The sequence below is a fragment of the Haliaeetus albicilla genome, chromosome 10 (genome assembly GCF_947461875.1).
Source record: "Haliaeetus albicilla chromosome 10, bHalAlb1.1, whole genome shotgun sequence".
In the NCBI taxonomy this organism is placed as follows: Eukaryota; Metazoa; Chordata; class Aves; order Accipitriformes; family Accipitridae; genus Haliaeetus; species Haliaeetus albicilla.
The window spans coordinates 32,328,908-32,356,800 of NC_091492.1; the positions used below are offsets into that span (position 1 = coordinate 32,328,908).

Below are 27,893 nucleotides of genomic sequence, written 5' to 3' on the forward strand. Positions count from 1 at the left end.
GGCGGTGGGGTGGCGGTCCTGCAGAAAAGGGCACACGGGGCTCCTGTGCCCCGCCCCCCCCCCCCCCCGTGCTCGCTAGCCCCGCTCGGGCTCCGGAGAGCCGCGTGGTGCCCCCCCCCCACCCCCCGGGGGGCGCAGCAGGGCACCTGTGGGGCGGCCCCGCCGAGTCCCGGCCCCCCCACCCCCGCAGGTGAGCCCGGCGGCGGCGCCGCCCCCGTCCGGCCCCGGCTCGTCCGTCCGCCCGTCCATCCGCCCGCGCCGCCGCAGCCCCCGGCACAGCGCCCGGCTGCCCCGCGGGAGCGCTGCTGCTGCTGCTGCCGCCGCCGCCGCGGCGGCGGCAGGCGGGGGCGGCGCCCGCTGCCCCCCCGGGGCGGCGATGCGGCGGGGGTGGCCGTGAGTGCGGGGCCGGCGGGGAGCGGGGACACCCCCCCCCCCCCGTCCGCGGGGCGCCCGGCCCCGCCGCCGGACGGGCGGGCGGACGGAGCCGCGCAGCGGAGGGGAGCGGGCAGGCGCGGGGGGAGTGGTTAGCGGTTCCGCCGCGACACCCCCAGCACACCCCCCTACCTCCCCCCCCGCCCCGCTAAGCCGCCCCTCTCCAAATAAATCAGCACCATGACTACTTCTGGGCATGGAACAAAGAGGATGCTCTCCCGGGGCCCCGCGCTGCTCCTGGCGCCGCTGCTGCTCCTGTGCCGAGGTAACCCCCAGCGCCGCCGCCGCGACCCCGGCCCCGTGGTGGTTTTTGTTTTGGTTTTTTTTGGTTGTTGTTGTTTTGTTTGAACTCATTGTTTTATGTTTCCCCCTTCCCAGTTCTCCCACCGACGTGGCCGCGGAGGGCGGCGGGGTCTGTCCCCCACCCCCCCGCACGACACCCCCCCCCCCCGGGCGCTCCGCGCTGCTCTGCGCGCCCGCGGATGGGACGCGCGCAGATCCCCGGCTCTCGGGCGCACAAAGTTGTCCCCATCCATCTCCACCGCGGCAGCCCCCCCCCCCCCCCCCCGCCGCGTCCACAGTCGCCTCCCCGTGTTCCCCCACCACCTCCTCCCCACGCGTGTCGCGGGCTCCCCGGCCCGCTGCGTGGGGGGCTGCCCCACGGCTTCGGCCGCTGCCAGCGGATCGCTGCCGGTCTGGGGGGAAAAAGGAAAAGTTTGGGTTTCCCGGAGTGCTGGGGGCCGGGGAAGGGTCGCGGGGCTTGGGGCTTCCCACGGGACTCCCGACCCCCTGCTCTCCCCACTGCTCCTGGATATCCTCGGGTGGGTGGGTGGGGAATGAATGATGTACAGGAGTTAAAAAATAATGCTTGTGCTGCCTTTCCTGCACTTAATTTTAAGGAGAGTGGGTTTCCATGGGCCGGTGGGGAGCAGGATCAGGCCCTTAGGTGAGCTAAGGTGGGATTTCCTAACTGCGGCCAGCTGCGAGGCAGCACACCTGGGGCTTGGAGAGCGTGGCTTGGAGCATCTCGCGCTCTTTTTTCTTTTCTTTTCTTTTTCTCCCCATCTCCCCCCCCCACCCCCCACAGCTGAACTCAGGAGCAGCCTTTTGGGTCCCAGTCGCGGGTGCTTGCCGGGGAAAGGCTCACCTCCAGGCTGGCGAGCTGAATTGCTGCCCCTGGGAAAGTCTTTTGCAGGAGTTCTCTCCTGGCACGTTTTCCTCCGCTTGCTCATGTGAGCTCCCTGGCAGATGTTGTTCTTAATAAATAGGGGTCGTTAAAAGCAAATTAATTAAGGTGCATCGGTGCTGAAGTTGCTCAGTGATTCGTTTGCCTTTGCTGCTGCTTGGGACGGTGCTGGTGTTTGGCCGTAGTGCGGAGCCTGGGCTACTGGGGAAACTTCACTGAGGCTTTAGGAATATGCCTAAATGCAAGGATTTTTAGGTGAAAAAGGGATGATCTATGGGAGGGGTAGTAGCAGCAGCTGTCATTGCTGGGGAGGGCACAGGGAAATGCGTTGTGGTAGGGAAGTGTTTCAGGAAAGGTCCCTACAGGAACAGCAGGAACAGTTTGCTAGGAAGGAGGCATCAGCCTTGGGGACACACACACATGATAGACAGAAGGGGGTCCTTGCTCTGCTTACCCTAAAAAGCACTGCTTGCCCCTGCCCTCCGGCTCCCTCCTTTGCCTGGGGTGTGTGCAGCCATGGGGGCACTTGAAAATCCTGTTGAGCAGGACATGGGGACTGGGGAGCAGAGTGTGGGGTGCAGGGCACAGAAAGCAGGGTGCAGGTCGTGGGGAGTGGGGCACCAAGTGTGGGACGCAGGGCATGAGCTGCCTGTGGGTCAGTACTGCCCGGGCGGAGTGATGGCTGTCCGTTGCCAGTGCGATGCCCTGTACTGTGTAAAGCTCTCCTTTTATCTGAGGAGAGAGTTAAGAGCAGCAAAGAAGCAGGTTTTCTTGGGTTTTTTAATTTTTTTTTTTTATTGCTTTGACACGTTAATGATAATCTTTTCTCTGATATTCCCCCCTCCCGTCTCCTCCTGTGTGGGTAGCTACCATGGTGAGATTGGGCTGTGGGTGTAATTCTTCCAGCGCTCTTGAGTGCTTAAACATATGGAAACCCACTTTGAAACAGTTTGTGGCTGCAAACCTACCATCGTACCCATCCCTCTCCCCTGCTCTCTGAATGCCTCCCTGCACAATGTGTGCGTTAGGAACTCGCAGTGCGCTTTCAGCTCAAGCTGTGAATAACGAATCTGTCCCCAGCCTGCGCCTCTTTCTCCTCTCTAGGCTGTAGCATCCCTTCGCTTTCGTAGCAGAGCGCTGCCCCTGCCCTGTCCCACCCCTGGCGTGGACCACAGCAACATCTCTGTGTGGAGAGGGTGTTTGGGATCTGGGGAAACCTCTTCCGAAAGAGGCGAGTGGCGGCAGTGCCCGGGAACGCCTCCCTCCGGGGCTGTGCTGACCTTCCTGCAGCTCGCTGTGCTCCAAGTCACCTTTCTCCTCTGGATTACAGGGGTTAACGGAACACATCTTGGTTCGGGTTGTTGCAGACGGGAGAGACACCTGCATGAGTCATGCCGCGGTGCTGCCATCTCTGCAAAGCTCCCAGCTCACGCAGACGGTCGTGTTGGGCACTTGCCATTTTTCTCTATTTATGTGCCTTTGCTCCCTTCCCCCTTGCCGGGGCTGGCTCTGGGCAGGCTGCGTTTCGGGGACTGGGGGTGCACCAGGCTGAGTTCCTCCAGCCTCTTCAAAGCGGGTGGCATTTGTTCGCCTGTCAGGCAGGTCCCCTAAATAGCTTTGTGAAAGTCCAATTAAGAGATCACTCTCCTGTCCCCGGGTCTCTGGTGGCCCGGCTGCTGGCGTGCGTGCGGCCGCGAGCAGAGGGTGTGCGTGTGTGTTTGGCAGCCGAAGGCCGCTCACGCCGAGCTCGAGGATGTCTCTTGCTGGCAACAGGCCCCCGTTTGTTGCTGGCATCTAGGCAGGGTTTTTGGCCGCCTTCCTCGCCGCCGGCGGCGGAGCTGTCTCCGAGGTTATATGAATAGGTATCCTGTGAATGACCTGGATGAATTACCTGAATATTTTGTTTTCCTGCCTGGTGCTGTCTCACCAGCTCGCTCCCCTGCCTTGTGCGTGGGCAGCGCCGTGCACCCAGGAGCAGATGTGGGAACGTGGGGCTGGGGCTGACGGAGGGGATTATGGCAGCACGGGGACCAGGCGTGCAAAGCTTATTGAACAAACTGACTGCTTCAGCCCCTGTAAGATGCACTTGGGCTGTCGTGATCTGTGCATGAGGAAAGACCTGCAAATTGCTTTTAGGCTCTGGCTCCAGGGAGGTGTGGGTGGAGAGACATTATGCTTATTTTATTATGTGTCCCTGTATCACTCTACATAATATGGAGGCACTTTTTATGCAGAGGCTCTTCAGGAACAAAAATGAAAGACCTCTATTATCTACTGTACAATAGATTTGCAGAATGTGATCATACAAACTGTTGAAATGTAGGTTATTTTCCCCCCATTAGCGCAGATCTCAACACTTTATGCAATGACTGTCCAAACTGATGTGATTTGGGGGATAGTGTGGTGGGGGGAGAAGTCTAAAATTATTATACTGCCTCTTGCTCCAACATCCATTAGAGCAATATATTTCAGATATTCTGATTTTACTTCCCATCAGTGTAAATCCAGAGCAGCTCCTCTGAAGTCAGTAAAGCTGCTCTGGATTTATGCATCGCGGCTGTGACCAGCATTGGGCTCTCTGGGAATGCAGGAGGCAACTGTGTGACTTGCCCTGAGCAGCATTTTTCACTTCAGAAATATCCTCTCACCAATGCTGCCGCCCCCTTTGTATATTTGAAATGGGGAAGTCCATATCACTCGCTGTTTTCAGGTTTTGATTATTTTCTTCAATTTGTCAGGCTTGGTCGCAAAGCTCCATTCGTTGACATCTGACTCTCTGGCTGATCAATAGAGTCTCTTGAGGTTTGAATGCCAAAATAGTTACATTTAAAAAAAAAAAAATCAATAAAGTGCAATTAATTTGCTGTATTTTATTACTGGGAATGATAGACGCTCTTAAGACTCTCACTCCAAGCCCTGTTATCTCTGTGTTTAAAGCAGCTTAGCATGGCAAGGAAGGTACGAACCCAGGAGCAGCTGTAGGAGGTCAGAGCAGAGGGTCACCGAGACGGGGACACAGTTTGTGTCTTGGGAAGGAGTTTTTGGATCAGGGATGCATTCCTGAGCCAGAGATGGCATCCATTTGTTTAACTGTTGTGATGGTTTTGCCATCATGGATTTGGTCACTTTGAGCCCAGGCAGATGTCTGCTGAGCACAGCGTCTCTGGGCAAGGACTCCCTTGTTTCAAAGAGCCTGGAGAGAGGAGTCTGCACCACGAAGCATGGCAGGGATTTGGGCTATGTAGCATTTTAGGCTATGTAGTGTTTTGCCATTTGTGCCCATGGGATGGAGATTTCTACTCTGGTGACCCCACAATGAGTCGGGGCCCTCCTGCCCTTCTCCCATAGCTCCTCAGAAATGTGCTTTGAAGCCAGGCTGCTCAGGAGACCTGTGCTGGCTGCTGTCCCAGGAGGGTCCCTTTGCTGAAAGGTGGAGGAAGTGGGGGGTATTGTTACTCGTAGCATTGGGTTATGACAAGTCATGGTGCTGCTCTTCAGACTTCAGCCGTTGATGCTGATATGAAGCACGAGTTTTGCCGTGATGGAGAGGTGGCTTCACCGAGCAATGTGTCTTGCTTATGCAGGCGGCTGCAAACCTGTGCTGTCTTGGAGGTGTGACCAAGGAGCAAAGGGGAGGTGGCAATCTCCTACGTCGTGCAGGAAGCAAGGGAAACTAAAATCTGCTGGCCTTAATAAGCAGCTCACTGAATGAGGAGCCATCCCACTGAAATAAATACCATCAGCTCAGCAAATTAAATTCACTGAACTTGATTCCCCCTTCTCCCCCCACCTAAATATAATGTTTGTTAATGACAAGCGGTGGCTTGATTTGTTGGCATAGCATTAGTGCTTACCCCTGTCAGTGGCTCAGCTGATGTGCTGGCACGTGGTGGTAATGGAGATGCTTTCCCAACTTCGGCTGTCAAATCCTTGCATTAAGTGCCACGGAGGCTGGGGAGTGTGAGTTACCATGTGGTGCTCTAGATGTCGTGGAAGATGCTTCGATTTCATGCTGTCGGGAGTTTTCCAGCTGGCATTTCAGAGGTTTGCACGTGAGGATGGGCAGGCAGAAATTACAAGCAAAGAGGTCCTCTGAGATAACTTACAGGGCTGGACAGGGATTGCTTGATGTCTGGCTTTCCCTGGATATTTCCGTTCCCCTCCATGACAGAGAGTGCTGCAATGGGAAGTAATGCAAGCGCTGCTTGGAGTGTCTGCGGTGGGTAAATTCAACGTGGAAGGACTTTGCTGTTTGCGCGGTACCTTGCACGATAGACTTGAGTCTCAGGTGCAATGTAAATATTAACGTTTCTTCCACGCTATCAAAAAAAAATTCTCTTGCAGCACACTTTCAGCTTTTCTTTGTTTACGTAAGCGTGTTTGTTTCTGAAAGTATTCAGAAAGCTTCATGAATTTATGATGTGCTCCAGATTTGAGCACACTTTCTTTTTTCCTCCCCCCCCCCCCCCCAAAATGTTCTTTCTTCCCAAATTTTGGTGATGAAATGGCAAGAGGTATGCATATTTCAGCAGGCTATTGAGAGGCAATGTAAACACCATCTTTCACGGAAAATCAGTTTGTTCAAGTTCAAAAGCAGCCCAGCCTCCCCACTTGATCAATTTGCCTGTCATAGGAGATGATTTTAAAAGTGGCGATTACATCCTATCTTGTCGCTCGCAACTTCAGGCAAGGAGAGAAAAATGAAGTGTAGCATTTGATTTTTAACTTTTTTTTTTTTTTTTTTTTTTGATGGTGGTAGTCAGGGGTGAAGCAAAGGGGTGCCCTGAGGGGGTGAGGGATAGCCAGGAGCAGAGGGGTTTCCATGAGGCTGCTGTCTGCTGAGTAGACTAATTGGAAACTGTGTGTAAACCAGCTCTGCTGATCTCGGTGTGCCTGCACCAACTGGCCTTTGAGAGACGCTCTGCCCCATTGCTTCCCCCACAGTGGAGGAGGAGACCTGCAATGGCAGAAGGATGAACTTCTAGTGACAAAGATGCTAAATCTTGGGAGAGAGGGTGCTCAGGGCTCTGCTGTTGCGTGGCCACATCCTCCTGTCCCGGGGCATTGTGCTGCCCTCGGGTTAAAGACTGTGAAGGGACCAGAGGTATGGTTACGGGGAGGGGATGGTGTAAAACCACACATGTTAGGCAGCTTGACATCAGTGATAGTGCCACAAAGCTGCCCTGGATGGAACAAAACGCTGGAAAAACCCCACCAATGCAATTCAAACTGGGGTCAAATGGAGAAGCAGGAACCAAAATCCTTATTCTGGCCAAGCTGAGGGGCTCGGGAGGCTCCAAAGATGGTGTTCCCACCAGCACCAGCCCACTGGATGGTGTGGGAGATGGTGCCTTTGGCCAAACAGCTGTCCCTATCTCAAGCCCATTTATCTGCACAGGGGTAACACGTACCCTAAAAACACAATGTTGGGAGAGTTTGGTCATGGGCTAAGGGAGCTCTGGGGGAAGTTGGCCTGGAGGGGAAAAGCACTTCTGGTAGAGAGAGGGGAAATGTCATCCTCATTACCCAAGAAATAAAATCCTTCAGAAGATTAAATCAGAGGTGCAGATATCTTTGGGGTTTTTTTGTTTTGCTTGTATGTGAACATTTCAAAAACAGATGGCAAAGCAGAGATTTATTTCCTGTTAAGTGCAGAGGGCTGGTGCACAGGACCTTATCTGCTTGTGGGCCCTGTAATAAACCTGCCAGCAGGTGATTTAAATCCAGTTTTTCTGATTGGAGAGTAGTGGAAGGAACAGGGTTTATGTTACTTATGAATTTTATGGGCAATGTTAGATTTTTAAGATGCAAGAATGATCAGAGCATGGCTCTGTAGCACCGGAGACTTTCATTCCTTTCATAAAGGATCTTCCCAGAGTCAGAAAAATGAACCATTTTACATTATTTAGCAGTTGGGTTGCCAAAGCCAGCTGTTTGCATGAGTGACAGACACAACTATTTTATATCTCAGTTTAGGAGCTGTTGTCAATTAGCCACAGCTTTTGCTTAGCAGCAAGACCTTTGCCACGATGGGGAAGGAGGGATGTTTAATGGATGCTGCAGCTCTCGAAACAAACATTTATGCTGCAGCTCAAAAAAAAAAAAAAGAAAAAAAGAAACTTGCACCAAAAAAGGACAGAGCCCGTGCACCCTAAAAGGGAACCCTTGAGCAGATGGAGCAGGTTTCTGTGCAACGAGTGGTAATTAGAAACTCAGGAAATAGTTGGTAGCTGCTGAATGTCTTTGGTACCCAGATTTTTTGACTGAAAAAGGAGTAAGTCCGAGATGAGTTTTGGAAGGAGCTGCTCTGGATGTGTGTATGGGGCAAGTCCCTGGCCGGTGTGAGTGCCTGGTGTGGTGAGAGACAACAGCCATCAGCCCTCGGTGCCTCTGTCCCTGACTTTGAGGGGCTACAGCCCTCTGAGATGTCACCAGTGGTTCTGAAAGTCAGAGAGCTGGGGGTAGAGGACCAATAAACATAGAAAGTCTGATTGTCTTTCATTGAGTGCAAAAACGATGCAACACAGACCTGCCCAATGAAACAGGCTTTTAAAATGTTGCCGCAGAGGCATCTAGAGAGGATAGTAAAAGCTGTCTGAAAGCAGCGGAGCTCTGTCGGCAAGCTCAAAGGCCAGCATGCCTCAACCATCCCCAAATCACTGGAATTAGGGCTGGAAAAGTTGGCGAATAAGCTGCCTTTCCCATCTCCAACAGTTGTTTGGTACAGTCTGTTCCCGAGCGTGGCTGGTTTTCAGTGATGCAGGCAGCAGGACTTCTGCCGTTTCCTTTGGCAGAGCGTTTCACAGCCTATTAGACCTCTCCCATATTCCGCCTACGTTTTTTCTTCTCTGCTTCGTTCCGTCATTTATTGGATGACCTGAATCCACAACTTTCCATCCTTATCACCCATCCAAAACTGAACCCAGGCAAATCTGCAAACCAGGGTTAAACAGCGAGTGGGAAATGCTTAAAAGAAGGAGCTGAGCCTGGCATGTAAATACATTTACAGTTGGAGGTTATTTGGAGAATAAAGGGCAAGGACTTGAAATGCACGTGGTGATGAGCCATAGATTATGCTCTGAAAATACTCAGAAGGCAGTTATAGTCACACTATCTAATTCATCTCCCACTAAGACATTCTCCTCCAAGGTGTTTGGAAATAATGGAGTAGCTTAGTTACTAACATTATTAAATCCTCATCTCTGACAGCTACGAGAATTAATATACAAAGGTTTCCTCCTCTTTTTTTTAAATGCAGCTCAGTTACTCATTTCCCGTCTTTCGCTTAGGAGTAGCCCGCTGAAAGTTATTAGCATGAGTATTGGTGCAAAAAAGGCTCAACTCCATTAAAGAAAAGAAACAAGCAAGAGAAAAACAGAAGATAGCATGAATTTTATTGCAGCTGGGCCATTTTTTTTTCCTTTTCAAACATTAATCATTCATCATTCTTCCATGTATAGATCTCAAAGGGCTTTAGAGAAGAGAGCGGGCACCATCGAAGACATGGTCTGTGCTCTCCCATTGTCCCCACGAAGGGGCCCAGGACAGCAATCCCATACCGAAAGCCCTGCTGGCAGGGAGAGCAGAGGTGTTGGGTGAAGCTGGGCTCGGGGGTTATTTTTTGAAGACAGCTTATTTAATTTTTTTTTGCTGCTGCTCTTTGAGGAGTGAGGCTCACCTTGGATGGGAGGCTGCTGAGGTGGCATGGCCAGTCCGTTGGCCCTGGTATGCTAAGCACTGCTCGGGTGCCATCTCCTCCTCTGTGTCTCAGCCCGGGCTTGTTTTGGTGGCTGAGCTGCTTGGCATCTCCAAGCCCCGTCCTGGACACTGCCGAGGTGTGTGGGTGGGTGTCAGGGCTTTCTCAGGCTGCCCCACAGTTGGCATTACAAGGCTGAGTGCCATGAGTTATGTTAGGGAAGGGCTGAATTAACACTTGTTTCTTTTGCTGAGTTTGATTTGCACCAGCCTGTTAAAACTGTTGTGGGAAGTCTTAAGCAGAAATTAAGAGGTGGGAGCTAATGTTCTTTATTGCTAAAATGAGACTGTGCTACAGAGCAGAGCCCAGCCCGTGGTGCCCACCCCATCACCTCCCTGGTGTGATGGAGCCGGGCAGCTCATGGGGATTGGGGACATCTTTTCAGGGACTGCACTGAGGAGCTGTTCTTCAGATGTGCCCTTTTAAAACCCAAATGTCTGTGTTGTGCACCTTATTTCACCACAAAGCCCTCCATATTTGCAACACTACTAGTGTCGTAATGAGATTAGTGGTGTCTCTTGTAAGCCCTGGGGGATGCGGGGCTTTGAGTATCAGCTCCTGGGTGCAGCTTCAGCTATGTCTTACCAAAGCATCCTGCTCAACCAGAGTTAAAATATCTTTTCTCCCTTTCTCTGAGCATATTGCAGCCCAACACATTAAATGCATTAGAAGGCTTGATTGCATTTAGCCAATTAACAAAAAGGGAAAGTCAAAGAGAAGTCATTGCTTTGGTTCTGATACCAAACGGCAAACTTTTAGATGGTTTCCCAAACTCCCCTAGGCTCTCTGTCCCCACACCTTCTTGCTTGCTGCATGGCAGTCCCCACTAGCCCTCCCGTGGCTGGCGGTGCCAATAAAGCCAAGTCCAAGTGTAGATCAGCAGCAGCCGGGCTCCCTGTGTCCCCTGGCCGAATGCCCCATGCAAGGACCTTGCCTGCAAGATGCAGAGTCCCTGTGAGGCTGCGCACAGCCCAGCAGTGAGCCCCGTCCGACATGAGCAGTTTACTTTTGTCGTGGTTGAAAAGCCCTCAGCCCTCCTGTGTGCCTGTGGTCTAATGTGCTTAAAAAGCTGCTGATAAATTGCAGCTCTCCCGACTGCTCCCGATGCATTGCCGATGCTCAGCCCCAGCTGAAGGTTAGCTGGGGAGGGGGTCTGCAGCTGGCTGAGCTGAATTGACCCCGTATCGCTACTGTTCCAGCTGGTTACATGGGCTCGTGTCTGAGGCAGTGATCGTGGTGGGTCCACTGCTGTCACGAGCAAAGGGCTGAGAGCAGGAGCAGCCCCAGCTCCAAAGGGTATCCATCAAAATGTTCAGCCCGGTTAGGTGTGCGTGGTCTGGGAACTGCTGTATCAGACTCCAGTCTGTGGGACTTCATCATCTGAGTTATTATCTCCAAAACACAGTTATCTCCCTGAATGGCAGTCTCCTATTGAAAACGATCTCTTTCAGCAGGGCACTTGCATTTATTTACTGCACAGCTTCTCCCATTAGTATAATCATTACTCCTTGGACTGGGTTTGAATTCAGAGCATCCCACTGTGGTACTTAAAGAATTAATTACAGCGATGAAAGAATTCCTCTAAAGACTTCTATGAATTGGTCTGGTTGAAGTGTTTTAGCTTTGCTTCAATTGGTGCAGCTCTTGTCAAAGGATTGTGAGAAAATGCATGGGTCAGTGATTTAGATTAGGCAAATTACGTTAGAAAAATTGATTTGATTTAGAAAGTGAGCTTTCAGATCACAGGGAATTGCCTGCTGCTTTCTCTGCTGTGCTGCTTCTCCCTGAAGATGTGCAGAGGCAGATAATTCAGGGTTAAAGTAAGTGGCTATTGTAAAAGGTTTGTCTGAGAGCAGAGGAGAGATGGGTTGACACATATCTTTAAATTATTATTGACCCATATATTGTTATCTGTGCATCAGCTGGAGATACAGGCAGATGGGATTGCTTATAAACAGCCCTCATAGGCAGTTCATGTGGCTTGCTAAAAAATTGGGTCCTTAATTTTAGGTTTAGGTTTGTTTTTTGTTTGTTTGTCCCCCCCCCCCCCCCCCCCCCAGTGGCATTTCTGTACCGCATACCTTCAGAGCCGATGTGGCTCTGGGAGTGTGTGCCCGACTCTGTGCTTAGTCATTCCTGGGGCTGGGATTTTGCTTTTCATGGGGGTTTTCTACTTCCTCGGATCAAACTGAGTGTTTCCTCCTTCTGTCCCTCGTCCTTGTCTTAAAGGGACTGCAGTCCCTGGGCTGCAGCAGGATGATGCCCAACAGCAGGCAGTGTCTCCTCAGAGGACCGATTCCTAAAAAGCGCCTTCTGAATGGGCAGTTCCCTTCCCTGCACGCTGAGGAGTTTCTTCAAGTTTTTCTCCTGACAGCTGTGTTTTGCCTGTGAGAAGAATGGGTTGTGAAGGCAGCGGCTGCTGGCCGGAGACCCAAAATGTTCACGACTGTTCATGAGTCGCTTACCACTGCGAATGGGTTCGCCGTGTTCATCAGGGTAGCAGGGATGAAGTTTGGCAGCAAGAGTTTCAGTTCTCACTTTGTAAAATTTCTCTTTTAAAAAAATAGTTAAGGAGATGGGTTGCGTCTAGCAATGCTTTTTGTTTCATTGTCACCTCATAGAACCTTTTAAATTCCAGCTTGTTTACTGGGATGCTGGAGAGATCTCATTGCTGGTCTGGCTAGCGCTGGTGGCATTTCTTTCTGTAGCATCACCACCATCTCCCTTGCCACGAAAACCCAGATTTGGGGCTCTGGTGTGCCTGTGCCATTTCCTCTCCCCCAGCGTGGGCACGAGAGAGGTGCAGGACTCTGGCGGTGCTGATGTGGTCCAGTGCGTGCTTCAGCTTGGAGGGAGTGTGCGCGTTCCCACATCATGCAGAGAGCCTTTTCCGTACCCCAGACTCAGGCTGGGAAGTGAGATGGCAAGTGTGAGGAAATGATGCTGGGGAGTGCTGGACCCAGGTGGGGAGGCTCCAACCAGCAACTGAATTCAGCACTGCAAAAAAGAAGTTGCAGAAGTAGCAATCTGTCTGTCCACTTAGTGGGAGAAACCTAAGATCATTTCACAGTAATCAGCCCCCTGGTGTTTAAAAAAAAACCAACCAAATACTGCAGGTTTTTGCTTTAATGCGGATAACTGGCAAAATCTAAAGCACAATAATGTGCTCAGAGTCTGTGGGACTTTTTTTCCTCCCTTGGACAAATAGAAGTTGTATCAAATTGAAAAATAATATAAGAAAAAATAGATTGCCTTTGCTTTTTAGATACCATGTATCTGCCATAACATTTCAGAGGTATCCTTTCCTCCCTGAAACTCTCTAGTTAATTACCAGCAGAGTTATTGGCAAGTGACTGTTTTTCTTTGCTGCAGGTACAGTCCGATGGTGAACATTGTCATTGTCACATATCTCACGGTAATACATTCTCAAGGTGATGCATTATGCAGGTGCATTGCCATGCTAGAGCTGTTTGGCTATATCAGTGTCTCCATTAAAACCTACAATTTTCAGGAATTTTAATTTGGTTGTAAAAACTTGCTCTAGGCTCTACCTCAGATGACAAAGTCCAGGAGTGTTGGGTTTCTTATTTTTTTTTATTGTAAAGATTTCTGCCTCTGCGTGTTGAAATGGTCATTCAGATTAAAAGAAGGGTTACAAATGGTGGGATTTGAACGTGTCAGGCTTGAAGGTGTCCATAAGGAGCCCTTGTTGCAAGTAGTTGCTGGGGGGAGGTGTTCAGGGTGGGCATTTCTGCAAGCCAGGTGCAGGTGGCATGTCCCCACTGCCTCTGGAGGAATGCACCCGCTGTCCTCAGCCAAGGCTGCAGCCAGCTGGGTCCATGCCACTGGCTTGGCCCGACGTTTGAGGGGGGCTGGGGCTGCGGTGAACAGAGCTGGATGCTGAGCACGAGAGTGAGAGGCAGCGGGGCTTTGCTTTGGGACCGGCATCGTTGAATTGCAGCAGATGCTTTGCTGCTACACAACAATTTGTAATTAAAACACAACTTGCCATCCTGATTAGATTAAGCAGTTAAATTCATTTGCAATATTTTTTTTCCCCCTGCATTGTGTAATTAGCAACATATGATGGTTACATTAGCTCAATTAAAAGTTATAATGATTAATTTGCACATCAAAGCCTCCCCATGAATCAACTGGTACAGCACACCAGAGCAAGCTCAGTTATGGTGTGGTTGTGTGAAATGCCTGCGTGAACATGTCCCCTGCCTGCTCCCAGGGCATGATGGTAGTGGGTGATGAATGCTCCAATGCAGGGGTTCCTGGTGTTTCAGTCCTTCTGGAAGTCAGCAGTATCTGTGTGCCTTGTGTCACTCGATAAATGATAGGGTGATGCTTGCCAGGACATGGCAGTTCCTTCCTTACATCTGAGTCTGGGTGATGCATCCCAAAGCACCTGACTGACCATGCACCTGGGAGCACTTAAAAGTAATAATGTTAAGATTACTGGTGGTTCTTGTTGTTGCTTTGTGAACATAAGCATAGTTCTAAAGTGTTTTGGCCAAATTCTAAACGTTTTACCCAGGTTAATCTTTGATTAACATGAGTTTTGCCTGAAGGCTTTTTAAGTCAGATTGGGGCTCTAACTAGTAAAGAACCTCATTTAAGCAAACCAAAACCAACAAGAAAACTACTATAAGTTAGTTATAATGAATTATTTTTTTTCTTTCTTATATAGTCATAATATTGCCTTTCTTTCCACCTTCTGCTGAGCTGTGAAAATATTCTGCAAAATGATATTTTTGAGTTGATGGAAAAGTACACCCCTGTCAACAATATTTTTCTATTGTTCATCAGAGACAGGCTTCATAACAAAAGAGATCTGTGTTGGAAAAGTACATCAGCTGCAGACAGTTTATTCAAAGTCTTCTCAAATAGCAGGGACGGTTTATGAGTTCCTGCTCCAGCTGAAGATGAAATGCAGAACGTGGCTTCTAATCTTTCCGAGAAGTGGACGGGGCAGGTCGTAATAATGTATTGCCATTTTCACAAAAGATGGATTTCATATTAAAGGTTCCAGTGGAAAAAGGTCTGGAGGTGTTAAAATATTTATATGTTGTTTAAGTTACTGTATGAGGGTGCTGTCTCCTTCCCTAGAGCACTGTGGGGGTTGTGGATGCATAAGCAGAAAATGAGCTCCCACCTTTTTTGGTCTGTGTACATGTCTGTGTGTATGTGCATGTGCGTGTGCCGATGTTAAATTGGTAAGGTGGTAAATGTTTCACTTTTCCAACCATCAATTTCAATTGAATTTCATAAGCCATTAAAGTTCTCCGCTGCTTCCTTTGCTGTTCCAGTTACGTGAGCTCCAGCTATTTAGCTGCAGGTCCTGGGGCATGATTGCTCTGTGGAGCAGCAAAAGTAAATTGGTTCCTGATGTAGAATCTTTTTTTTGTATATATATATATATATTTTTTTTTTTTTTTTTAATGTCTTTAACTCACTGTGAGTGATGATGTTGGGCTGATGATGTGAATCTTCAAGCTTGGCTTTTTCTGGTCCAGTTCTGGATGCCCCCCAGACAGCATCTTTTTAAAAAAAGCTTTTGTGCTTAGCTTGAATGACAAAGTCTTATATGTAGAGGAAGAGGATTTCTTTTGTTGTTTATATATTTATCTTTAGAATTATGGTGGAAAGATTTTACTGGAGTTTTGGGTTTTCTCTGTGTAGATTTGAAATGTTTATGAGAATGATACTTACCTGGATCAAAGGAGATCTTCTGTCAGTCCTCTGACTTTGTTTCAGTGCTGGCCCTGTGACAAATAATGAAAAAGCAATCATTTCCCCTTCTCCCACTTTTATTCTCAGGATAAATGAATGGTTAAGATCTCTGTGCTCAAAAATAATTGCTCATGGCCCTTACAAAAAAAAAAATCCATAACACTTACCCTTTAAATAGATGATTTGATCTTTTCTGTTGGTTTGTGTTTTGCACTGGTGAGCGCCTTTGCTGCCAGTCTGAGGCTAAACTTGACAAAGTTTATATGGAAGCTGAGCAGGTTGAGTCTGTGGGAAGGAAAACTGGATAAATAATTGTACTGCTTTAGAAGGCAGTTCCTGTGGCAGAAGCTGAGCAGCGGGGGATGCAGCAGGGCCATGCCACCATGGTCCACCAGTAGAATTGTTTTGCACAGCGTAAAGCTAAAGAATTTGCCAAAATACAGAATGAATGGAAAAAAGAGTAATTTTCATTTGCATGTGATTTAAAATAGCTCAAGCATCTTCTAAAATGGGTGTGAGCGGCTGCTGAGACCTGCTGGGGAGGAGTTCATGGCTGGATGTTCCTCCTCCAGCTGCCCTTGGGAGCTGATGAACAGAGGGAGGTGTCCACCAGTGCTTTGCCAGGATTTCTCTTTTTCCTTTCTTTCCTTGTGTTTATGGCAGTGGATGTGAGGATGAACTGCCATATTTTACATCTCTCCTCCCCGAGCAGCCAAACGGTGCTGTGCAACCAGCCGGCTTAGGTCTGCAACGGCTGCATGGGGGGACTGAGCTGGCTGCCCATCCCAAGTACTGTGCACTCCACCTTTCCAGAGCATTAACCTGCCACCGTTTCCAGCAAAGGCAGGCATAAAAGATTAGGCTGGGCCTGTACTCCTTGTTTGGGAATAACTGCAGGGGTTTCATTCCTTTTTTTTTTTTTTTTTTTTAAATGCTGCTAATTGGTGCTCTCAGCTCCAGCTTATGAAGGCTGCTGCCTGGGAATCATTGCGAACAGTTATGGAAATGCGTTTAAACACTTAAATCTGTTGTATTTTTCTCTTTATGGGCTTATTCCTTCAAAAAGGATAAATATGCCCCAAGTCTCCACCTGCCCAGGACAAATGCTTTCCATGAAAAGCAGCGGGGGCTCCGGGCACCTCTGCAGCTGAGAGGGTAGACGGGGGCTTAGCACTAACACTAAGGAAGCCCAGCCCCACTGCACCCGTTGTGCTGAGGAAGTACCGTTTTTGGTCTGTTTGCTCCATACTCCAGATGGGGCCTTTGGATGCAGGGGGTGGGGATTGGTAGAGCATCCAACTTCCTTCCTGCCCAGGAGAGGAGAGCATCCCTCCTCCTCTGACCTGGCCATCACAAGCATCAATTGCTCAAGCCAGTGGCCCTGTTAAATCAACAGGGCTGCTAATTGGATGCTAATGCAGTGTGCCTGCTGTGGTCCTTCCTAATGCCATGGCTGCACCAGTCATGTTGGTCTGTCTGGCAGTCAGTGCGTGTCCCTCTATTCTTCATGGTGGGGACCCTGCACTTGCACAGAAGCAGATAAAGTTTAAGCTGTGTCTGTGGTGAAAGCAAAGGAAAAGGAAAAACACATCACTTGATGGGTTTTCTCATCATGGCCATACATTCCCCAGGTTTGGAGATGCATGAGCCATTCCCGGTGGTCCTGGCAGGGGGTTTGGATGAGGGCTTGTGGTTTCTCCTGAGATGGAGAAGCACCATCCAGTTGGACGTACGCTCTCGCAAACCGGGCCAATTAATTCTGCTCCGGGCGTTGAGCCAGCGATGGTAGGAAGCAATGATGAATAGCCAGGCTGTTGCTTCCTCCGCCGAGAAAGCGTTTTGGGAACTCAGGAGCTGCCACAGTGGGTGTGTTTCCGGAATGGTTTGCAACTTGTTTCTGTTGGTGAGACATGGAGCTGACAAAGGTGCTGCTTCCATGAAGCATCCCCTGAGGATAATGCGTGAAGTTGGTTGGTTTTAAATGCCTCTTTAAAAGCTGGCTCTCCACCAAATTTATTCTGCTTTTACTAAGTTGTGAGACCCCAAGGTGGTGACTCTGTGCCCTTGGAACAGTGTGGTTTGGGATTTTTTTTTGAAAGCCCCATCTGGTGCTTGCTTAGGGGTCATCGATGGGAACCCTGTGCCAGCCAGTGGTGTCCGGAGGTTGTCACCCCCATGGTGGCCTTGCCTTGGCTCATCCAAAAGGAGCTGCAGGTCCTAGAGCAGGCATGTGGATCTCAGTTAGTTGTTGGCACCTTTAATCAGCAAAACTGGATTGAGCATCAGCTTATCCTTTTATCCCAGAAGGTGGTTGCTTCAGGCTGATGATGAGGGACAGGACCTACGTCGTCCCTCACCTTTTATCTACAGCCTTTCACTGGCAGGAAATGTAAAATCCTTCCCACAGTATTGGGGGGACCTTTGAGGCTCATGGATTTCAGCCCCCCACAGCCTTATATTTATGGCAGGGCTACAACCTTCCTTGTGAGAGAGCCCATTCATTCAGGAGCCTTTCAGGTAGGGATTTCCAAGGTGCTGGGTAGATGTTTCTTTGCCTTTTTGTCTGCAGGCAAAAAAAGTGATTCTGAGTGCTGCTGGTGGGAAGAGGCATCCAAGCAGAAATGCAATGGCCCTGCCAAAAAAAAATTTAAAAAATTGTCATGTTTGTATGGAGGTATAATTGTCCAGGCTGTCTCAGTGGTTGCAAATGACTCCAAGTACATGGTGCTTCAAGACCAAGAGGGTGCCCAGGGCCTCCTGAATAAGGATGTGAAAGTAAAACAAGTGCTTGTTTAAAGAACAATGTAGGGTATAGTTTATTTTTGCTCCTAATTAGAGGGAGATGCTAGTGGTCCAATTCCCATATTTTAAGAGCAACATTCAGCCAAAATGATGGACAGGGAAGATGAGAAGAGACTGCTACAAGCCAAAGGCAGCAAACCCATGAAGCAGAGCTAGAGACAGCTTTAAAGCTATGAACATAATTGCCCGAGGAGTCTGCCAAGGAACCAGATGCTGTAAATGAGAGAATAACTTCCATGGCTTGGCATCTGCCTGCGATCCAGGGAGAGGAGGAGGAGCAGAGGAACTGCATGGAAGGCTGGGGAACAGTTGCTCCAGCTGCAAAATGGGTACCTTCAAAAATATTTGGTCCATACTGGTATTTTTGGACAGAGGAGAGTGAACCTGTTGGAAAGGGGAGAGGTGATGGTTAATGTACCTGTCATCTGGGCTGTTTGACCCTATTCAGCGTGTTTGGCGTCAACATTATGTGGCTGTTTGGCTGTTGGGAAGATCCGGGTGCTGTGGCAGCTTAAGCAGGTGGTGGTAAATGAGGAAGATGTGGTCGGGCTGAATTCTGAACCTTTTGGGACCCATTTCTGCCCAGAACCCTGCAGAGCAGTCTGTTTTCCATGCACGGACAAGCTCAGTTGATTTTTAAAATAAGTGGCTACACGTGACTTGTCTGAGGTCAAATCACGCTTGGCAGTGCTGCAGTTTTGAAAACCAAACTGGAAAGTTCCTGTTATTTTTCTCCCCAGTTTATTTTTGCAATTACTGTTAAAATAATTGCAGTTCTAGCAAAGGTAAACAGCTGGGTTTGACATAACCAGTACATAAACAATATCCATCATTTACATGGTATAAAACCTCTGCAACACAAAATATTACTAAGGCTGCATTTTAAGGAAAAAATAAAAGGCCTTTATGGGAAGGGGAGCAGAAAATCAGCTGGGGTTCTACTTCTGCATTGAGTACATGTGGATAATGACATCAGTGTTTGCAGCAGCGATGCAGTCTCCTTTCTGCTTGTGCTTGAACCAAACACCCCAGAAAAAAGTGTAATAACAGCGCTGTGCATAGGGCATCTTCAGAAAGCCATACGAGCAGTGCTGCCCGGTGTGCGTAAACATAACATGCCTTTCACAGCTGGGGAAATGAAGGCAGGGAGCAGTAATTAGAGGTAATAGGGGAAGTTCATGCAATTTCAGGCAAGGACAAGGAGGATAGCACTGTTTTTCAAGTCAGGGAAAGGAAGCTTTGTTCATGGGTTAGGCATTTTTTTTTTACTGTTTTAATAGCCTTTTGTTTTCTACTCTTGTTTGGCTTTAATCAGTGGAGAAGTTCAACGTGCTCCTTGGGTGCACAGGGATGTGATGGAGGTGGGAGTGGGATGGATGGCTCGGGCGCATCCCGAGGAGCCTGGCAGGGAGTGGGGGGAAGTGGAGGCAGCTGGGGGCAAATTCAGCCCCTGCCTCCACATGCTCGTGGCAACCTGCTACGTGTGCATCCGTGTTTGTAAGTAGTTGTGGAAGTTTTGCCTCGAAATAACAAAGTGTTTTTGCAAGGAGGGACAGGGGGAGGCCTCTGTATTGCCATAGCTTGGGGACACAGTCGTGTGCAAGTCAAACAGCCACATCATGTTGAGTGCTGAATGACTCTGCTTATTAATATAATAAACCAGAGGAACACGCTGTCATGACAGTCTCTGCAGCGAGAATCCAGGGGGTTATTTTAACCAAGGCAGCATTAAATCTTTCTGTCTCCTGAAAATTGCACCCTGAAGGTATGGGCTGTAGGGTAGGAGGCTAGGAACATTTAAGAAGGGCTTCCAGGAGTTTTTATGCATATTGTGGTCTCTAGAACAGTGCTTTGCTGTCTGAGGTTTTTATATCATGCTCATCACTATAGTTAAGTTCCTGAGACATGATAAGGAGCAAAGCGCTCTCTCTCTCATTTTCCTTTTTTTTTTCCCTTCCCTCCTTAGTTTCAAGATGGAATTTTCTCTGCTGTAGCACTGATACAAGACCTTTTCTTCAGATGTACTATATGAAAACATGCTGTCATCTCTGCTTTGGAAGCTGGGAAATGTGTGCGTGTGTATGTATATTCTATATATACACACACTATAGAGAGATACGTGTGTGTATATATAGACCCCCCCCTCCCTTTCTCTCTCAAGGATAAAATAGGCCTTTCTCATCTCTTTAACAAAAAATGAGTGTTTGTTAGGTGATGGAAGATCAAATCTGCCCCAGGGTCCCCTGATGGGCTTTCAGCCCCGATCAGCTGTGATTGATTCAAGGGCAATAGCACTCCTCTCCCGCACACCCCTGACACCAGGATTTTGGTCATTGGGCATATGGGTAGGTTCACCAAACCCTTGGAGAAGACCTGATGTGGGGTCGGTTAATGCCGACAGCCTGGCTGCCTCCCTCAGAGCCCGGGAAGTCTCTGAGCCCACAGAGAGACCTTTGTGGCTCCAGACAGCCCCATCATAGGGGGCTGCCTGCTGTAGACAGGCCTTTCCAGGAAGCTCCAGTCCCTGCTAGGGAGAGGGATGAAAATGAAAAAGGCAAATCTCAAGGAGAGAACAAGTTGAGGGGAGTCCCTGCAGGTTCCTCTGAGGTATTTTGCATCATCCATGTGCCAAATGCAAAGCACATTGGGCTGGTCTGTGTTGCTTTATTCCAAAGTGGAGCTGGAGCACCTTGGAGCTTAGGATGTGATAGTCTCCCATTTGCGAGCTTCTGGTGAAAAATGCGCCTGAATCTTCATGTATTTCCTAGGTGTTGGCTTGTCATGCAGGCAGCTTTCTCTTCTCTTTTTCTTATCATGGAGAGGGTTCAATACATCAGCTGAAATAACTTTTTTTGCCTCGGCAGGGAGGTTTCTTGAGGCTGTAATTGACTCTCTCTCCCTTTCAAGCAATGGCGTTTTACCTGGGAAAGCAGCCAGTTGGTATTTTCAGCACAGTAGAATTCTGCCTTGCATTAAAAGGAGGTGGTTCCAGATCCTCATTGGTTTTTTTTCCCCATATGATGATCTCATTTTACTTTGTGCCCTCTCTACCATCCTATCCACAGTCTCTCCAGCTCCTTCTTAGCAATGCTCGCATGAGATGGGCACTTCTTTAGTTTCATTGAAACAGCACCTGCAGGACCAACAGATGAATAATCTGGAGTCCTCAGCTGCACCATGATGGGCAGCTGTGTCCTGGTTTTGGCTGGGATAGAGTTAATTTTCTTCCTAGTAGCTGGTATAGTGTTATGTTTTGCATTTAGTATGAGAAGAATGTTGATAACACACTGATGTTTTCAGTTGTTGCTAAGTAGTGTTTATACTAAGTCAAGGATTTTTCAGCTTCTCATGCCCAGCCAGCAAGAAGGCTGGAGGGGCACAAGAAGTTGGGAGGGGACACAGCCAGGACAGCTGACCCAAACTGGCCAAAGGGGTATTCCATACCATGTGATGTCATGTCCAGTGTATAAACTGGGGGGAATTTGGCCTGGGGGGGGATCGCTGCTCAGGAACTAACTGGGCGTCAGTTGGCAAGTGGTGAGCAATTGCATTGTGCATCACTTGTATATTCCAATCCTTTTATTATTATTGTTGTCATTTTATTAGTGTTATTATTATCATTATTAGTTTCTTCTTTTCTGTTCTATTAAACTCTTCTTATCTCAACCCACAAGTTTTACCTTTTTCCTTCCAATTTTCTCCCCCATCCCACTGGGTGGTGGGGAGTGAGTGTGCGGCTGCATGGTGCTTAGTTGCTGGCTGGGGTTAAACCACGACAAGCTGAAATCTCCTTTAAGTGACCCTGAAATTAGGGCTGAATTATTACTGATGTGTTTTTCTTTTCAATGAGTATGTGTGATAACACTGAAGGTAAATTGAAAGTGAAGAAGATGCTGCATACTGGCAGGAAATCTGAAGAGGCCAGGAGAGAAGAATTTCCAAAGCAGAAACAAACTGTTCTTCGTTCTTAGTTTTTCATGCCAATTTAACGTATTCCTGAAAATTGCCTCAATTTAACTTCAGGGGAGAAGAGAAACTACAGGGTTGGTGTAGCTGAAAGGCTGCATCCTGTTTTAGCAAGTTTGCTATACTTTAGATTTTTACCTAGAGAGGTTTTTTTTTTTTATGGTACTTTCTACCAGCACTTTTCCACACTTTGTTCTTTTTAAAAAGTGCTCTGCAATCTGCAGGAAAAAGATGCTACACACAGTTATCCCTATTTCACAGGTAGAGGGAACTGGCAGAGATGTGCAGTAACTTTGTTCCCTGCCAGAGCCAGGAATAGACATGAGCCTTTAGTTCTCGCATCCTGTATGGTGCAACACCGCACACCTCTGCCTGGGAGTCGTCCCGGCAGCGTGCAATTGGAGCAGGGGGTGTAGGGCTGAGCTGGTCGTCCCGCTCGACTCAACCTCATTTTATGTGCCTGCCCTTAGGTACAGTGAATTACCCTCTGTGTGATGAGCAATGAAAGCAGTGGTGAGTATTTCGGATTATATATACCTTATACAGCTAGACACGGGAAGCCTCAATAGACTTGGCTACTTGTCTGGCCTCTCTTGCTAGTTAAATAATCTGGGGTTGAATATCTCCACCCCTTTGGGCATTGGTTTTCCCCTCTAGCACTCTCCCTCCTCTTCATTTCTCCATCGTTAATCTGCTCACATTCAGTTGGGATATAAGAAGTACTCACTTGGCTTTGCACAATGGAACTCGCAAGTTCTGCTCAGGTCATTGATGTACATAAAAATGCGCTAGGAGTCTGCAAATGCTGCTGGTTTTACTGCTTCCTTTGCAAGGTCCGTGCAGCCACCCAGCAAATCAGTGTTAGTCACTGCTCGCTCTCCAGGATAGTCTTGCTTGGACTTGCAGGGGTGGAAGATCTGTTGGCATCTGGAGTTATTAGGAATTTACTCTGAGATATCTTGTTAATGTAGCAGCACCACCTCTGCCTATCCACCTCCAGCACCTGCAGAAAGTGAAGGTTCGAGACCACATGGGTACAAGCCAGCTTTGTTTTCCAGAAAGTTTTGATGCTCGAAATGCAGGGACAGAGTTTCCCGCCTGGTACCTGGAATAACATGATCCTCTGCATTAAGTGAGCAATGCTGCTCTGCCCTTTGCTTAGGAAAGGGCTTCAGGGAGTTTTATTGTGCAACTTGTGCTATGCTTCTTGTGTATGAGCTGGAGACTTCAGTTTCTGGGTCTACTATATCTTCCTCTAAGTGTAAAAAAAGAAAAGTCCTTAAGAAAAAGAATAATACACTGTCAAATTTTCATCGCTTCCTTTGCACAAGTGTCGCCTTATTGGGGTGATCACAATACTGATAAGCACAGATCCTGCAGTGCGCTTAAGCAGAGGCATAAAAGTTTGCAGGATATGGGTTGTAGATTTTAAGGTCTTGCAGCCAAAAGGCATTTCTTTCCTGTCTTTGCAAATGTTTCTGATGCTGTATAAATACTGTCTTTGAGGTTTACAGGCAGCTAACATTATCGCATGCTTTCATTTAAAGCAAAATCAGAGTGCCTGTTTTATATCTCTAAGAGAATTATGAAAGCCCTCTTTGCAGCATTGCAAACAAATGGAGATTGACAGTTATTAGTTTATGATCTAACTGCTCCGACAGTGTTTGACGCAGAGGGATTTTCAGTCATTGACTATGAGACATCCCTTGTATGTGCTTGAGAGGGATGCTGAATCCGTCGTACCATTGCTGACCATTTACTTGGCCCCTGCTGGGGATCTCTAGGTCCTGAAGGGGTGAAGGTACCAGTACTGAGCAAACTGGGCAAGCAGCAGAGCAGAAACCTGCTTATTGCAGCAGATGCTGAAAAGGGGCTGTAGAAGCTGTTTTTTCTTCCATGCCCTTGTTTGGGGGTATTTGGGAGCAATATAGAAACTGAAGATTACGTTATGCACATTGCAGGTCACTTTTAGTAATAATCAGCATGAATTTAGCACCTAATAAATGTCTAATAAATCTGAATTAAATCTTTAATTGAAGGGCTTAATGTGAAGAGTAACCAAAAAAATAAACAATCTGTTCAGTTGCTGATGCTCTGCTGCTCACTGTCTCTCCTGTGTGAGGCAATTGCTGCAGGTCATACAGCTCGTTTTATCTAAGTAAAAGCAGCATCTCTGCCGGAGTAAGGGTTCAGGCAGCATGGGCCCCTGTCTGCACCGTTTGCAGGCACAGCGCAGGCCGCTTGTCGCAACCCAGAGCACCGCTGTAAAGCCCTGCCCGTCATGTCCTGCATATGGCATTGCAGCCCTTAAATATGATGGTTTTCATTTGTCACAGCTGTCAGTGACTCGAATCAATCTCTGGTGCAGTTAATCCATCCTGAGTGGAGATCCCAGCAAAGCTTTCTGGTAGCAGGAAGAAGTTTACTCTCTGTTGATACTTTGCAAAAGAAAGAGACAAGTATGTTATTGATTGCAAATGACTGTGGATGTACCCAAGCACTCAAATTCCCAGTGCAGGCTGCTTTCTGGCGGGACAGGAAGCTTTGCAGTGAAGTCACTGGGATGCCAGCAGGGAAAGCAAGGCATCACCTTGATTAACCAGCACCATCCGCTTCCTATGATGCTATGGCGAATCGGGAGTTAAATTTTCATAAATCACATAGAAAAGGCAGAGCACTTATTATTCATTTTGCATGTAGTTATTCCTCCTGCTTCTTCTCGTCAGTATTTTGATTGCTGTCGAAATCTCTCTCCTCCCTGGGTGTAGGCAGCAGCGTAAGGATGGGCATGCATGGGCTATATTGCTAAGCAACACTGCCAGAGTTCTGTGTACCCCAGGCACTGTTGTTACCGCACGTCCATTTTGCATCGTCCGTTGCCTCAGTGCTGTGCTTGCTGGATTTTGATCTCGCAGACCTGTCGATATCATTGATTAAGGGAGATTACAGTGATCATAAAGTTAAGCAGAAAATGGCATTGCCTGTTGCTGGTGGGAGGCTGATGGCACAGGAATGCTGTTCACAGGGAATTGATGCTCATGGCTATTGATTGGCAAACACTTTGCATTGCATTGAATGTCAGTCTAGTTAGTTCATAAATTTATGGATGTCATTCTGCATTTGGCACAAACTTTCCTGCTTTCTGTGTCATTTTGTCTGGAGAGTTTGACTAAAATGGCAACGTGATCTGCTATGAACAAAATGGAGATGTGGGAATAAAATACTAACTTTATCATTTGCATTTACTCTGCATCTTGAAGAGCAGGATTTAGCATACCTCTGCTTTCTAATTTTATTTTTTAACATGGTTTGAAGCCCAGGGAGACTCGTTATATGTCAATATAATGATATTGGTACAATATTGGTAAAATATTGGTATTGGGAGATGGTTGTCAGATAACTTTCATTTTCCAGGCACAAGCGCATAGGAAACACACAACATTTATTTAATACTTTGGGGACAATTTTAAGTCTTTCAAATATATGCTGGGTAATTGAAAACAAATGTTAGCTTCTCTTTAATAGTGCTTCACAGTAGTCACAGTGCAGTGTGACCGAGTTTTCATTTTAGTATTCTTTGGAGACATTTGAAGTATGTGGCTTCTTAAATCTGAGCTGACTTAGAGCATGGGGATCGCTCTCTGTAAAATGCATTATTGCAGCATTTGGAGGAGAGTCTGCAGTGAGCAGTGTTTGCCTCTCTGGGTCATGCCTCACCAGTTCAAATTGGATGCACTCCTTGCAGTCGACCAACTTTCTGGGCTGCAATTTGGTAAAAACTTTGGTAACAGAGGCTCTCGAGTGGCACCTTGCAGTGGGGAAGCAGTTGTTCCATGTGGCCTTGGGGTGTGTTGTGAGCTGTGGCAGCACAAAGTCTCATCATGCCCGCTCAGCGCTTGTTGTGGGCCAGATCCAGCCCATGAAGTGTTGAATTTGTTTTTGCGTTTTGCAATCAGCGAGGCTTGTTCAGAGGAGCTGACCTGCATTTGGAGCAAGGCTTGAGCTGCTGCATCAGCAGTGATTCCGTATGCCGTGTACCCAGGGGGCCACTGGGCTCCAGTGGGCTCCAGGTGGACACTGAGCCATTTTGCTGTGGGGATGGGACTCAAGGACTTTGGCTTGTCTCTGGAGCAAAGACCTATCTCTGGATTGCTGCTGCATGGCTTTTCACAGGTAGCCAAAAGACAGTGATACCTTTTGCTCTCCCCAGCATGTTGAATTTCGGTTGGTGATGCCGAGGAGCGTGCCACATGTGGGATGTGTCTTGTCTAACAGTTAGTCATCTAAAAAGGGTGGTTTGGTTTTCTGTTAAATTGCTGCAGAGGAGTTGGCTGCTTTAGAGGTAATTTGTTCTGCTTTGACCCATGTCTCTGCGCACAGGGGAGCGGGCTCCCTGGTCCTGCTGGGTGGTGAAGGGCAGGTGTGGGCACAGCCATGGGGTTGGTCTCTGACTGGACAGGGTTTTCCACCCCATGTGTGCTGACACCCAGCCCTTGAGCTGAGAAGTATCCTCTTCCCCTGCTGCGTCTTCATGGGAACGTTTCAGAGGTGGGGAAGGGACCATCAAGGTCCCTGTGCCACTGTGGGAAGAGGGGCCACCACGCTCCTCTCCAAGGCATGGAAGTTGTGCTTTTAGGAGAATAAACCATTGCTGAAGAGTGGGACCTAATGAAGAGAATTTGAAGTGCATTTATCCTTTGAAAAGTGGGTCTAAATATAGTGCTATGGAGTTCCATATCTGTCTCTCCAAGACGTTCAGATCTAATGTACCCATTTTGAGATTTTTATTTTTTAGCTCTCCTTTCTGTCAGCCCAACGGCCTCCCCTGGGAATTTAAGTTCCAGTTGAGCTCCTTTGGACTTGTGAATCACTTCCAGTTACAAAGGTACCATGGTGTAGTTGGGATGTGGGTAATTACGTTAGTGTTTGGCAGGGCAGAGTAAAACCCACCTCACCTCCCTCCTATTGTATCCGCTTTTGGTGCTGACTTGGGAATAATAATAATAATAGCAGCAATACAAGGGCCACCATGAAAGCTGCGGGACTTGACTCAATGCACGCAGGTAAGAGAGAGGCTGGGGAGGTGGCAATACTTCCCAAGTTCTCCCCTGGCAAGTCTTTACTGTCCTCAGCCTTTTTTTTGATGAGCTGGGGCCATGATCAAGCAGCAGCTTCTTTTGCGAGACAGGTATACCCAGAAAGGCCATTCTCATACGCTGAATAAAAATGGAAATTCATCCCTAAACATCCACATTCATTTGTAAAACAGTTAAGAAATGAAAACTGTCAACGCCTGAGACTGAGGGTCCGTCTAGCCCCCTGAAAGAGCTCAATTTTCCCTTTGCTGATCTGGGCTAGGTATATAAATGTGATCGGCAAAACAGCAGCAGAGGTGCCCAGGCTCATTTCTGTTTGCATCCATCCACTAGAGACTTCTTTTTAAGGATTTGCTAGGCTCCTGAATTGTCATCTTATCGTAAAAAGGGAAATAAATCCTTTTGTTTGCCCTGTGCAGCCATTCTCCCCAGATCTTTTCCAGTATTGGAAAATTCTCAGCCTGTTATGGTGAAGTTTGAAAACCAGCTTAACCTGTGCCTTGCTGTGCATACTTTTGAAAAGATGTGCTGAAGATTTGTTTTGTTTGTTCATTAAATAAAACTAGTAGAGAAAAAAATCTCATTCAAATGCATTATTTTCTGAGAGTGACATATGCTGTTGACTCACACAAATATGTCTCTTCTGGAGAGTCCCTTGTGTAAGAAATCTCAGAGCACTATGTTTTCGGTCATTAATGAGACTTTTTCTTTTCCAGAGCTATTAAAAACTCTGATCTTAATTCTCCAAAAATGCAGAAGATGTGAAATTATACAAATCCAATATTTGATACATTAATAACCAAATAGGTTATAAGAGGGGGCATGAAAATATAACCTGAGGAAATGTGTTGTCTTCCTGGTGGTGTTTTTCCCCTGGTTGCTGTTTATTACTATCCATGTTACCTTGGTAGCAGTT

The 27,893-nt window shown here is 47.9% G+C and overlaps 1 protein-coding gene across 2 annotated transcripts in view; it reads left to right on the forward strand.

Moving 5' to 3' along the window:
* The first annotated feature begins 292 nt into the window (after positions 1–292).
* The window catches only part of TMEM132B (transmembrane protein 132B), a 263,336-nt gene continuing 235,735 nt past the window's right edge, over positions 293–27,893 (forward strand). Inside the window, exon 1 of one of the 2 annotated variants that reach the window (XM_069794884.1) lies at positions 293–697. In XM_069794884.1, coding sequence (XP_069650985.1) covers positions 613–697 — 85 coding nt within the window. In that variant the 5' untranslated portion in view covers positions 293–612. The remainder of the gene's footprint in view (positions 698–27,893) is intronic. The other variant, XM_069794885.1, reaches the window with a different exon arrangement.